This window comes from Rattus norvegicus, chromosome 4 (genome assembly GCF_036323735.1).
Source record: "Rattus norvegicus strain BN/NHsdMcwi chromosome 4, GRCr8, whole genome shotgun sequence".
Taxonomy (NCBI): domain Eukaryota; kingdom Metazoa; phylum Chordata; class Mammalia; order Rodentia; family Muridae; genus Rattus; species Rattus norvegicus.
The window spans coordinates 157,500,681-157,514,010 of NC_086022.1; the positions used below are offsets into that span (position 1 = coordinate 157,500,681).

The window sequence follows — 13,330 nt, forward strand, 5'->3', positions numbered from 1 at the left end:
CACAGCTGCCTGACGTGGGTGCTGGGAACTCAACTCTGGTTTTCTGCAAGAGCAGCACAGGCTCTGAACCACTGAGCTATCCCTCCAGCCCCTCAGCCTGCTACCTGCCCAGGGGTAGCACTGCCCAGAGTGGGCTGGGCCCTCCCACATCAATCAATCATCAATAAAATGTCTCACAGACAGAACCCGAAGGCCAGTCTGACCAAGGCAATTCCCCATTGAGACTCCCTGAGATAATGACTCGGGGCTGTGGTAGGCTGACAGCTCTAGCTAATTAGAAGAGGATAGCACTGGGCTGGAGAGATGATGGCTCAGTGGCTAAGAGCAATGACTGCTCTCCCAGGTTCCATTCCCAGCACCCACATGGCAGCTCATAATTGTCTGTTACTCCTGTTCCACGGGATCTGACACCTTTGTACGGACATATATACAGTCAAAACACCAATGTACATAAAAAAGAATGATTTCTATATATAATTCTATAATAAATATATTTCTGTATATAAATTATTTTTTTGAAAAAATTGGAAAGTATCAAACACATGTACACATAATCCAATATCTATTTAAACACCCTAACAAAATTTTGCTGTAATAATTCAGTTGAAGTAAATTTATTAAGAAAACCCTCAAGAATTTCATTCAACTAAGTTTTGGGCACACACTTGAAGTTAAAAAAAAATGAGCCCAGGTCTTAGGACATAGGTCAGTAATAAAGTCCCTGCTTGTTTGTTAAGGCCTTGGGTTTGACCCCCAGCACAACTGCAAAAAAAAACTAAATGAACCCTGGTGCTGGTGGCCCATGCCTAACATCCCAGAACTCACTCTCTGAAGGCAGAGGCAGGAAGATCACCCTAAGTTCAAGGCCAGTCTGGTTTATATATGAGTTCCATTCTAGCTGGCACTATGCACCCAGTAAGACCCCCTATTAAAAGAATAGGTATGACTGGGTGTGGTGGTGGTTGCTACAAAGAAAGAAGTGGGTGGAGCTCTGTGAGTTCGAGACCGGCCTGGTCCACTTGGAAAGTTCTAGACCAGCTAGGGCTACATAGTGAGACCCTGTCTCAAAACAAAACCCTAAACAACAAAAGCAAAACCCCAGATATGGTGATGTAAGTCTGCATTAGGAGCACTCTGGAGGCAGACAGGAGGTTCAAGGCCAATAAATTATGTAAGACTCTCAAAAACAAACAAACAAACAATAAACAGAGGACTGAAGTTGTAGCTCAGTTGGGAGAGTATAGGCCTAGTGTAGTCCTCAGGACCACACAAACACAAGTCAGGTATGGCGGCACATGCCCATAGCAGCACCCCTTCTGAGGCGAAGGCAGGATTGTTAGAAGTTCAAGGTCACCCTTTCCAGGTTACTTAAGGAAGTCTTTTTTTTTTTTTTCTTTTCTTTTTTTCGGAGCTGGGGATTGAACCCAGGGCCTTGCGCTTGCTAGGCAAGCGCTCTACCGCTGAGCTAAATCCCCAACCCCCCCCTTTTTTTAAATTTATTTATTTATTTTATGTATGAGTACATTGTCACTATCTTCAGACACACCAGAAGAGGGCATCAGATTCCATCACAGATGGTTGTGAGTCACCATGTAGTTGCTGGGAATTGAACTCAGGACCTCTGGGAGAGCAGTCAGTGCTCTTAACCACTGAGCCATCTCTCCAGCCCTACTTAAGGAAGTCTTAAACTAATCTGGGGTAAAAGAAACTTGGGTTTTTGTTGTTGTTGTTGTTTTTGTTTATTTGTTTGTTTGTTTTCAGACAGGGTTTCTCTGTGTGGTCATGGCTGTCCTGGAACCTGTAGACCAGGATGACCTCAAACTCACAGAGATCCGCCTTTCTCTGCCTACTGAGAGCTGGGATTGAAGGCATAAACCACCACAGCCTAGCAAAAAAAGGAAACGTCTAAAGCCAGGACGGTTCAAGCCTACAATCCCAACATCCCAGAAGCTTGCAGACCAGTTTAGACCAGAGAGTGAAACCGACTCAAGAAAACCAAGACAAAAGGAACCTCTGTGTGTGGTGGTGCACACCGGAAATCCCAGCTCGGGTCCTGGAGGATCTGCAGTTCAAGAGTCCCCTGCACTACAAAGGGAGCTCTGAGGAACCCCTGGACTCCAGTCTCTGTCCAGGGAGAGCCCACGATCCACAGTGAAGCAAGGAGGTAATCTAAGCTCTAAGATCATATGACAGATCCGGGGCTAAAGAAATGGCTCAGCAGCTAAGAGCACTGATTGCTCTTGTGAAGGAGCCATTTTGAGCATCCAACATGGAGGAGACTCATGATCACCTGTAACTCAGGGGATCTGACTCCCTCTTCTGGCCACTGTGGGCTCCTGCATGTACATGGTGCACTTATACAAGCACCTACATAGAAAAGAGTAAGTAAACATTTTTAAAGATCACGTCAGTTTTTCTATATTTTCTCAAAATGATAAACAAAATTTAAGATACATAATTGTATATACATATGATACAGCACAGACCTTTAATCCTAGGATTCAGGAAGCAGAAGAAGTTTGATCTCTTGTGAGTTTGAGGCTAGCCTGATCTACATAGTTCTAGGACAGCTTAGTGTACATAGAGACCCTATTAAAAAAAAAAAAATGATTTGGCCCTGGTGGCACACAGCTGTAATCCCGGCACACAGAGGAAAGAGGATTGCTGTGAGTTCAAGGTCTGCAAAGGATATACAATAAGACCTTGTCTCAAACAACAAGAAGCCTAGCATGTTATGCCTAATGAATACATTAGAGGACAAATGAGCCAAGATCACTAAGGGCCCCACGGTAAGTGCACAAAACACATAACTTTGGGGATCATTAAACATGGCGGACATGTTCGACTCAAGAGATCATAAGCCAAGGTGGTTTTATTGAAGGATTTACCCTAAGAACACTCCTATCCTATTCCTGACACTCTACCCACACCCACACTCATCCACTACCATGTCTTCATAATGTCGGAGAATGACGTTCTTCTCGTTATCTTGATAGAGCATGGAGATTGGAGACAGCTTGGTGGGGATACAGACAGCCTTGGGGACCCTGGGGTCAGCCATATGCATCAGAGCCTGCATGAAGGCATAATTGGAGCTATTCAAATACGTGGTCATTGTGAAGGGGCAATCTCCATGACAGTAGTTTGCCATGAAACCCTTAGGGGCAATGACCCACTTGTGCCAACCCAGGTCCTGGAAGTTGACGAACAGTTGGTGACGATGGCAGAGGTTCCTACAAAGACCCTTGGGAATAGGGATGGCTGCCCTCTTCTTTCTGGAAGAAGGGTGACAGTGTTTAAGGTTGAGGGTCACCACCAGCAGGGAGGCATGAAGAGAGTGCATCAGCTGGTTACAGGGGTTATCAAGCTGGGCATTTACCCTGGAGTATCTGTCCTCTTTGACCAGAATCTCTAAGTATAAGTCCAAATTCTTCAGTTGGTGGCGGTTCCAATCCTTAACCACACCCTGCAGGTTGAACTGAAGAGAACCTTGAGGTCCCAGGACAGACTTCTGAACGAGCAACCTGCCCAGCTTAGGGTGGGATCGCCCCCACACACCACGATCCTGAACCACAGATACAGCCACCACCAGCTCCAGCTGCAGGTAATGGTAGGACCTGGGCCCCAAGTGTAGAATCAGCTGGGCCATGGTCAACTTTCCCTTTTCTTTGACGGCAGACAAGTTAAAAGAGAGGACCTTCTGTAGACAGGAGCCATCTTGGGAAGGTTTCTGTGTGTTAAGGAAAAAACCTAGAAGCAAAAAGAAACATTGAAGAGCCACTGCAACTGTTTCTACTTCTGGCCCCTGTGGGCTTGTGCATAAATGTGCATTACCCTGAGCTCCAGTCAAGCGCTCCCGTTTGGGAGGACTACTCCCCAGTCCTCCTTACTCAAGTCTATTAGTGTGCTTCTCCTCAGGAGCTGTCTACCTTACATAAGGTCTCACTGACCTGGGGTTCACCAATTTGACTAGACTGGCTGGCCAGTGAACCCCAGGGACCTGTCTGTGCCCCAGAATGTCGGGGTTACAGGAGGACATGTAGTACCTGACTGCTGAACTTCACTCTTGTAAATAGGTAATCACTTCACTGACTAAGCCATCTCCTCAGACCCAACTGTTTGGTTTATTTATTTGTGTATTTGTTTTATTTATTTTTGGAGGGGCTGTGTTTGTTTGTGTTTGTTTTTTTTAGACAAGTTCTGGGGCTGGAGAGATAGCTCAACAGTTAAGAGCACTGGCCCTCTTCCAGAGGTCCTGAGTTCAATTCCCAGCAACCACATGGTAGCTCACAACCATCTATAATAATGGGATCTGATGCCCTCTTCTGGTGTGTCTGACAGTGCACACAAACTAAACTAATAAAAAAAAAAAAAAAGAGTAAGGGTGCTGGTTGGTTTTTAAAAGATAAGTTCTCTTGTAACCAAGGTGATTCACTATGTAGCCAAGGATGGCTTTGAACTTCTGATCCTCCTGCCTCTACTTTTCAAACTTCTGAGATTACAAGTCTATTTCTATACATCTGGTTTGTGCCATGCTGGAGCTCACACCCAGAACTTCATGGGCACTAGGCAATCCTCCAGCACACATACCCCTGTGTCCCTCCCCTCCCCTCCCCTCCCCTCCCCTCCCCTCCCCTCCCCTCCCCTCCCCTCCCCTCCCCTCCCCTCCCCTCCCCTCCCCTCCCCTCCCCTCCCCTCCTCCCACAGGTCCTTTTGTTTTGGGACAGTCTATGAACAGTCTCCCTTGCACCTCCTGCCCCGCCCGCCCCGCCCCGCCCCGCCCTCATGCCCCGCCCCGCCCTCATGCCCCGCCCCGCCCTCATGCCCCGCCCCACCCTCATGCCCCGCCCCCACCACTTTGAGGCCCCTTCATTATAACAAACAAACCTCCATGTTGGAGGTTCATCATCAGCTTCCTCTTCAGGCCAACCTTAGACTTTTACTTTTTTTTTTTTTTGATATGTTTATTTTATGTATGTGAGTACACTGTCACTCACTGTCTTCATGCACACCAGAAGAGGGCATCAGATCTCATTACAGATGGTTGTGAGTCCCCATGTGGTTGCTGGGAACTGAACTCAGGACCTCTGGAAGAATAGTCAGTGCTCTTAACCACTGAGCCATCTCTCCAACCAGGACTTTTACTTCTTTTTAACTAATTCCCTTCTTAAAACTCTTCCCATCCCACCCCACACTCCAGACAGGATTCCTCAGCCTAGCCTTGACTAGAGACCAGGCTGGCTTTGAACTCAGAGATCCATGCAGTGCTGGGACTAAAGGAGTGCCCTAGAATTTTTTGTTGTTGTTGTTCTGTTGTTTTGTTTTGTTTTGTTTGGGGGGGGGGGCTGGTGTTGGTTTTGAGACAGGATTTTCTGTGTAACAGCCCTGGCTGTCCTGGTACCTGGGCTGTAGACCAGGCTGGCCTCGGACTCAAGAGATCCTCCTGCCTCTGTCTCCTAAGTGCTGGGATTAAAAGCGTGTACCCCCACAGCCAGCTGAAACTCTGAAACAGAGTAGACTTTTGATAATATTTGCACTCTCAAGGCCATTCTCAGGTCAGGGACAAATATCCAAATCCTTTCTTCATCTTCGCCTTATAACCTCAGCCCTCGGGAAAGTTGAAGCAGGAGAATTGCTGAAACACTTGTGGCCAGTCTGAGCCGCAGAAAGAGCTGCAGAGCAGTAGTGTCTCAAAACAAAACAGAAAAACCCGCCCAGGCGAAGAAGACAACAGTGACTGGGAAGAATGCCAATGCAGGAATGTGGATGCTGCAACCACCCCAACTTTGAATAAGAATCAAGCAAGGAAAGGAAGGTCAGACAGCCTAAGGCAAGATGAGCCTACTTTTAAATCGTGAAAATTGTGCAATTTGGTAATTGGTAGGTTTAAAAACTGTGGGACGGCAATCCCTCAGACTTGAGTGTGACCGCAGCTTAGATTAATACCATTGGCCTGTATTTTAAAAAAGTCAAGTCATTCGTGAAGGGCGAGTGCCTTTAATCCCAGCACCTGGGAGGCAGAGGCAGGGGGATGTCTCTTGAATTCAAGGCCACCCTGGTCTAGAAAGAGATCCTCAGGATAGCCAGTGCGACACAGAGAAACCCTGTGTCGAAGAAACAAACAAAAAGTAAATAAAATAATTAAATATAAATACATACATAGATAAAATCAAGTGATGTGCTGGCTTTTAATCCCAGTTCTTGGGAAGCAGAGGCAGGTGGCTCTTGCTCTATGGTCTACACAGCAAATTCCAAGACAGCCAGGGCTACACAAAGAGACTTTAATTAGTTAAAATCAAGACGTGCTTTTTTTGCATCTAACAAAAGTAACACAGAGAGGATAGAAAGATGGCTGAATGGTTAAGAGGACCAGAGCTCAGTTCGCAGCAACATGTGGTTGGGGAGCTCACAACCTCCTGGAACTTCAGCTCCGGGGGATCTGACACCTTCTCTGGAGTCTTAGGATAGACACCGACAAACATATATTAAAAACCGGGAGAGAGTGAGCAGGAAAAGAGGGAAGGGAGGTGGTGGGGAACCGCTGATTTGAAAAACCTACTTTGAATTCGGTCTCACCCAAGGTGTGATATTGTCTAGCCCTCAGAACGCTGACCTACTGTCTAAGCCCACCTCTGTTGACAAAATTAAACTCTGCTAAGCCGGCACAGCGGCAGTTAGACCAGTATGGAGAGATGATAAGAACACGTTGACTTCCTCTGGGTTGATCTTGGAACCGAGACAGAATGTGCAAGATCCTAGCTCAGACTTCTGCCTGACGTGATGCCCGTCTGTCCCCTCCTCCCTGCTCCATAGCACCCACTTGAGATTTTTCTCTGACAAACCCTCGGGTTCCTTACCCTGGTCTGGGAGAAGCCGAAGCAGGTTCCCACGGACGCCCAGCTCCTTCACGTAGCATAAGTCCTGCGAGGCCCCGCTGGCTGCAGCGGTTTCTCGAGCCCGTATGATTTTCCTTAAGATGCGAGGCACAGGTTGGAACCTGTGGGGTGAAGGCGCTTTCTTTAAGCCCAGAAATTGCAAAAAGTCATAGTCTTGAAACTCGGATGTCTGGCCCCGGGCCAGGGTTAACAGAAGGAAGCCGAGAGTCAGAAGCCTTTGGGAAGGTTGCATGGTCGACCGAGCGAGAGAGTGCAGCCTCTGGGGAGCTCAGCGGTCTAGCCTTCACTGCTCAATTCAGGAGCCTGGGAGGTAATCAAGTGTGAATTGCTCTCTTCCCAGCTCCTCAGAGGCAATTCAATGTGAAAAGACAGGTGGGGTCTGTGTGTGCGGGCGGGTCTCTCTCTCTCTCTCTCTCTCTCTCTCTCTCTCTCTCTCTCTCTCTCTCTTTGTGTTGTGTGAGTGTGTGTGTGTGTGTGTGTGTGAGTGTGTGTGTGTGTGTGTGTGTGTGTGTGTGTGTGTGTGTGTGTATTTTTTCTCCTCCTGCTCTACTCTCTCAGGGGAGTGAAATAGTACCCGCGGGTTGGTCAGCAGTGTACAGGGCAAGTGGAAAGGGAGGCACATTCATTCAACACACAGATATTAATGTCTGTGATGTGCAAGGCAGTGGGGTAGCTTCTGGGAGCGTAGCAGAGAATAGCTTATTATATATGTAATTCTGAGGTGGGGTCTCATGTGTCCTGGGTTGACCTTCAACTGATTTCCCTTCAATAGTACTTTTGTTTATTGGGAGTGGGGTATGAATGCCACAATACAGGGGTGGAGCTCACGAGAACCATTAGCAGGCATTGGTCTCTCCTTCCAAATAGGTCTCAGGAGTTGAAATCAGGTTGTCAGGCTTGGTGGCAAGTTCCTTTACCCACTGAAGCATCTTGCTGGCCCAAGTTTGAACTTCTGATCTAGCCTACATATCCCTCACTGGCATCCTGGTGAGATTGGGTGAGATGCATGGTATGGGACTCAGGACTGAGAACATGCTAGGCAAACAGTCCGCTCACTCCTAGCCTAGAATCCTTCCTTCCTCCCTCCCTCCCTCTCTCCTTCCTTTCTTTTCTTTCTTTCCTTTTGAAGAAATAAAGTTTCATGGATGTGAAAAACAAAGCTGGAAAACAAGGTTTTGAGAAATGCATCTGGTGGTCAGGATGCCTACGACAAACTTGTGACCTTTCTGAGAGATACATCTGACGTCAGGATGCCCAGTGATATGATAAAGTTTTGGTGATCAAGATATTGAGGGGACTGGAGAGGTGGCTCAGCGGTTAAGAGCACTGACTGCTCTTCCAGAGGTCCTGAGTTCAATTCCCTGCAACCACATGGTGGCTCACAACCATCTGTAAAGGGGTCCGATGCCCTCTTCTGGTCTGAAAACAGCTACCGTGTACTTGTATACATAAAATAAATAAATGTTTTTTAAAAAAAGATATTGAGGCAATCTGACTAAGCTAATTAAGACAAAACAAAAACAACTGTTATCCCTACCCCTCCCTGTGGTAAATTCCAAGAACAACAAGATGTCATCCTCACCCACTAAGAGACACACCAACTTAGCCCTTTCCCAGTGATTCTCCAAGGCTAGGTACGGGGGATGGAGTAGGAAAGTGACTCATTGAGCCAAGAACATTCCCTTGAGCAGGCCAGCCAATACCTGACCAGATCCTTTGTCCTGTGTACCACCAATGAGAATGGGCCAGCTAACCCTGTTGCTGAAGTCTGCCCTCTGTAACGAATAAAAGTTGTGTGCTTTTTGGGTTCGGGGTTGCCTCTCCCTGCATGGATGAGTAAGCCCACGTACATGGATTAAAAACCTTATACCCTCATGCTGTTGCAGCAATCACTCTGTCAATCTGCGCTCTGTGGGTGGCGCTCCTGAGGTAACCCACTACTGGGTCTTACCACACTTTCTTTTCTTGTTTGCTTGCATGCTTCCCTTCCCCCGCCCTCTCAGAAATGGTGTTTTGCAGGATGATGTAATTACAAATCAGGAAACTGACATAGGAGAATAAGAATATGGGGTTAGGGATTTAGCTCAGTGGTAGAGAGCGCTTGCCTAGGAAGCGCAAGGCCCTGGGTTCGGTCCCCAGCTCTGAAAAAAAAAATATATATATATATAAGACTAGGGGAATGGGGGGATGGCTCCGCAGTTGAGAGCACTGACTGCTCTTCCAGAGGCCCTGAGTTCAAATCCTAGGCACCACATGGTGGCTCACAACCATCTGTAATGAGATCTGATGCTCTCTTCTGTTGTGTCTGAAGACAGCTACAGTGTACTTTAATAAATAAGTAAGTAAATAAATAAACAAATATTTAAAAAAATAAACACTAGCTGGCAGTGTTGCTCAGTGGTGGATTCTCAAGATCTTGCTAAATTCCAAACAAAGTCCCAACATTAAAAAAAAATGTGGGGGGAGGGGGATGTTTGCCCGGAAACCGGGAAAGGGAATAACACTCGAAATGTATATAAGAAATACTCAAGTTAATAAAAAAAAAAAAAAAAAAGTGTTTTAACCAGGCCTAGTGATTACAGCCCTACAATTCCAACTGCTCAGGAGGCTGAAACAGGAGGATAAAAACCTCAAAACCTACCTGAGCTACTAAGTTCCTGGCAACCCAGGCCGCAGAATGAGAGCCTGTCTCAATAGATCCAACAAGGAAGCCCACATCCCTCTTCTAGATTTCAGTGTCTACCCGCATCCTTCTTGACTAGGGTCAGAGTCCTGGGGTGAGCTCTGGTCCCATCCCGTAACACCTGTACAGCACTCGAGTCTTCATTTCCTCTCTCACTGAGTGTTGTCTCAACTAAAGCTAAAACCAATACATTTGCCTCAGAAATGTGTTGAGGGGCTCAGTCTGAGGTCCATAGGTTGGGATCGCTCTGTCTGAAGGAACTTGGTACGGAAAAGCACAGAATCATTGACAGGGTAAAAGGGAGGTGTGGGAGAACTGGATACTGCACCACACCGGTCATCCCAACACTTGGGAGGCATAGGCAGGCAAATCGTGAGTTCAAGGCTATCCTCTGCTACCTAGCAAGTTGTCTCAACACAGCAAGACACACATTGAAGGGTGTTGTTGCTGCTTTGTTTTGTTGGTTGGCCTTTTTGTTTTGTTTCAAAACAGGGTTTCTCTGTAACAGCCCTGGCTATCCCAGAATTCACCTTGTAGACCAGGCTGCCCTTGATCTCACAGAGATCTGCCTGCCTTTGCCTCCTGAGTGCTGAGATTATAGATGTGCCCTTTTTTTATTTTGTTTCTCTTTTTTTTTCTTTAGATAGGATCTTCTTACATAGCCGTAGCTTTAAGACTTGTTTATTTTATGTATACAAGTGTTGTCTGCCTGTATGTCTGTCAAAAGAGGTCAGAAGAAGGCATCATACGCCCTGGAACTAAAGTTATGGATGGTTGTGAACCGCCATGCGGGTTCTGGGAACCAAATGGGGTCTTCTACAGGAACAAGTGTTCTTAATCTTGGGCCATCGCCCCCTCACCTTCCTGGTACTTTTGGTGTGGTCCAGGCTAACTTCTGACTTCTGGTGATGGTCTTGTCTCTGCCTTCCGGGTACTGGGATTTGTGTGCACTGCCACCCCAGGGAATTTCTGACTTTGACCCCCCCCCCAAAATTGACTAGAAAGACTCTCAAACCTCATTAAAAGGCTGCCTCATCTAAACTGCCAGGCAGTTCATTCATTGGTAGAGGGTTTGCCTGGTGTATGCAAGGCCCTAGGTCTGACCACCTTTACTGCAAAAATGACTGGACAGTCTGCCCCCAAGACACTGCTCTTGCGTGGATTTTGAAACTGGAATGTTAACATTTTGAACTATTTTATTATATTATAAGAACTTGTTTCCCTTCAAGGGGGAGAAAATGCTGCTTTTAACACTTATTGACTTCTGGCCACAGAATAGAATAGCACCTCTTCAGTGGGGCCGCAAGGATTCGGATCTGGCCTCCAGCCCCCCCCCCCCCCCCCCCGCCTCACTGTGGGGGTGGAGCTTAGACAGAATGCTAACACTATGGATCCCACTGACAGCATCTAAGTATCACCTCTTGGTGCCTTGATGCCATCTCACTCAGTTTTCTTTGTTTATTGTTTCTCTACGTAGTTGAGGTTGCCCTGGAACTGATGGTACTAATGCTTCAAGTCTAAAATACCGGGATTACCGGCCTGCACTACTATGTAATAATTTTTTATATTTTTTTTCTTTTTTCTTTTTTTTCGGAGCTGGGGACTGAACCCAGGGCCTTGCGCTTGCTAGGCAAGATCTACCACTGAGCTAAATCCCCAACCCCTATATTTTATTTTTTTAGAAATTCGTTGCCCGTTTTCTTCTATTACTAGTTTTTTGTTTTGCTTTTTTTTTTCAACTGAGTGAGGGGGATGCTTGTAATCTAGCATTCGAGAGAATAGAGGAAAGACAATTCAGGAGTTTAAAGCCAGACAAATTCAAGGCAAGCCACCATAAGAACTTACTTCAAAACAACAATAAAAACACTTCAAGCAGGGGCAGGAGAAATGGCTCAGTCGCTGAGAGCATTTGTTGCTTTTACTGAGGACCGGATTCAATTTCCAACACCCCACATGTTGGCTCACAACAGTCAGTGACTCCAGTTCCAGGGGATCTGGCCCCCTCTTCTGGGACCTGTGGGAACTACATGAACGTGGTACACATTCAGGCAAAACACTCATACTCAAAAAATTAACAATAAGTAAGCAATTCGTTTTTAAAAAGAGCATTTGTAGGGGTTGGGGATTTAGCTCAGTGGTAGAGCGCTTGCCTAGCAACCGCAAGGCCCTGGGTTCAGTCCCCAGCTCCGAAAAAAAGAAAAAAAAAAAGAGCATTTGCTAATGATGAGGACTTGGATTCAGTTCCCTGTACCCACACAGTAACTGACAACTGGCTGTCGTTCCAGTTTCAGGGAATCTGACTCTTGTGCTGCCCGCCCTGGGTGCGGCACATAAAAACATCTATGCATATAACGTAAAATTTTCTTTAAATTATATATAGGTTAGTATGTAGCTAGGTGGAGAATCTCACCTGGCTCTCACATCCCTGAGGGTATGTAGACAGTATGTAAGTAACCTTAAACACTCGCTTACTATGTAAGCTAATTTAACTACATATGTGTGTCATGTGTGTATGTGCATGGATGTACATGAGCACATGCACAGTGTGTGTGTGTGTGTGTGTGTGTGTGTGTGTGTGTGTGTGGTGTGGTGTGTATGGTGTGTATCCTCTTGCCTTCTACTATGTGAGCTCCAGCAATGAGACTCCAGTGTCAGGCTTTGAGGCAAGTGCTTTTACCCACTAACCTCTTTCTCCAGCTGTATAAAGTTTAAAATAAATATGCCAGGGTAGTGCCACAGGCCTTTAATGCAGCACTAGAGGCAGAGGCATGCAGCTTTCTGTGAGTTTGAGGCCAGTCTGGTCTCCAGAGTGAGTTCCAGGACAACCAAGGCTAACAGAGAAATCCTGCCTCACAAAAACCAAGTGAAACCAAAAAATTTAGACGAACATACCCTCTGCCTCCACAGTGCGGGCACTAAAGGCATGTGTCACCACCTGTCAGCTACAGTTGTGTTTTGATTTGCTTTGTTCCCCCTCTGTGCTGAGACTCAAACCCTCAGCTAGCAGCAATTTCCTGTTCTGTTCAATAATTTACCCAGCTGACCCCCTACTGATCTGGATTGTGTATTGCGGTGTCAGTTTTTGTTTTGTTGTATTTATTTATTTATTTATTTATTTATTTATTTATTTATTTATTTTGTTTTGTTTTTTGAAACAGCCTGTTACTATGTAGCCCAGACTGGCCTGGAAACCCTGTGTAGACCAGAGACCTCAAACTTCAGCTGTCGTCCTCCTGCCTTGGCTTCCTGAGTTGCTGGGATCCCAAGTGTGTCGGGCTATGTTGACGTGCACTGGCACCTGCACCTGCACCTGCACCTGCACCTGCACCTGCACCTGCACCTGCACCTGCACCTGCACCTGCACCTGCACCTGCACCTGCACTTGCACCTGCACCCGCACCTGCACCCGCACCTTCACAAGCCACTGTTCTTCCTCTGTTTATTCATCTTCTCTTGCATGGGGGAAAGCCTGAGAAAATGTATTGTTATGTCCTAGTCTATTCCAGTAACTGTGGTTCTTCCTTCCTTCCTTCCTCTCTCTTCTTTTTTTCCTTTAGTTCTTTTTTTTAAAGAGATTTATTTGTTTTATGTATGTGAGTACACTGTAGCTGCCTTCAGACACACCAGAAGAGGGCATCAGATCTCATTACAGATGGTTGTGAGCCACCATGTGGTTGCTGGGAATTGAACTCAGGACCTCTGGAAGAGCAGTCAGTGAGTGCTCTTAACCACTGAGCCATCTCTCCAGCCC

The 13,330-nt window shown here is 46.5% G+C and overlaps 1 protein-coding gene across 1 annotated transcript; it reads right to left on the bottom strand.

Moving 5' to 3' along the window:
* Positions 1 to 2,866: 2,866 nt before the first annotated feature.
* Positions 2,867 to 7,243, bottom strand: Gdf3 (growth differentiation factor 3). Its single transcript, NM_001109671.1, has 2 exons — positions 6,858 to 7,243; positions 2,867 to 3,750 (listed from the first exon to the last, which is right to left on the bottom strand). The coding sequence occupies exons 1-2, from the start codon at positions 7,126 to 7,128 to the stop codon at positions 2,921 to 2,923; spliced, it is 1,101 nt and encodes a 366-aa protein (NP_001103141.1). The 5' UTR covers positions 7,129 to 7,243; the 3' UTR covers positions 2,867 to 2,920.
* Positions 7,244 to 13,330: the final 6,087 nt, after the last annotated feature.

Bases quoted from the DNA above. Each gene is read 5' to 3' on its own strand.
- Gdf3 (NM_001109671.1), bottom strand. From the start codon at position 7,128: ATGCAACCTTCCCAAAGGCTTCTGACTCTCGGCTTCCTTCTGTTAACC. The intron at 3,751-6,857 runs GTAAGGAACCCG...TTTTGCTTCTAG, and splicing joins TCGGCTTCTCCCAGACCAGG to GTTTTTTCCTTAACACACAG.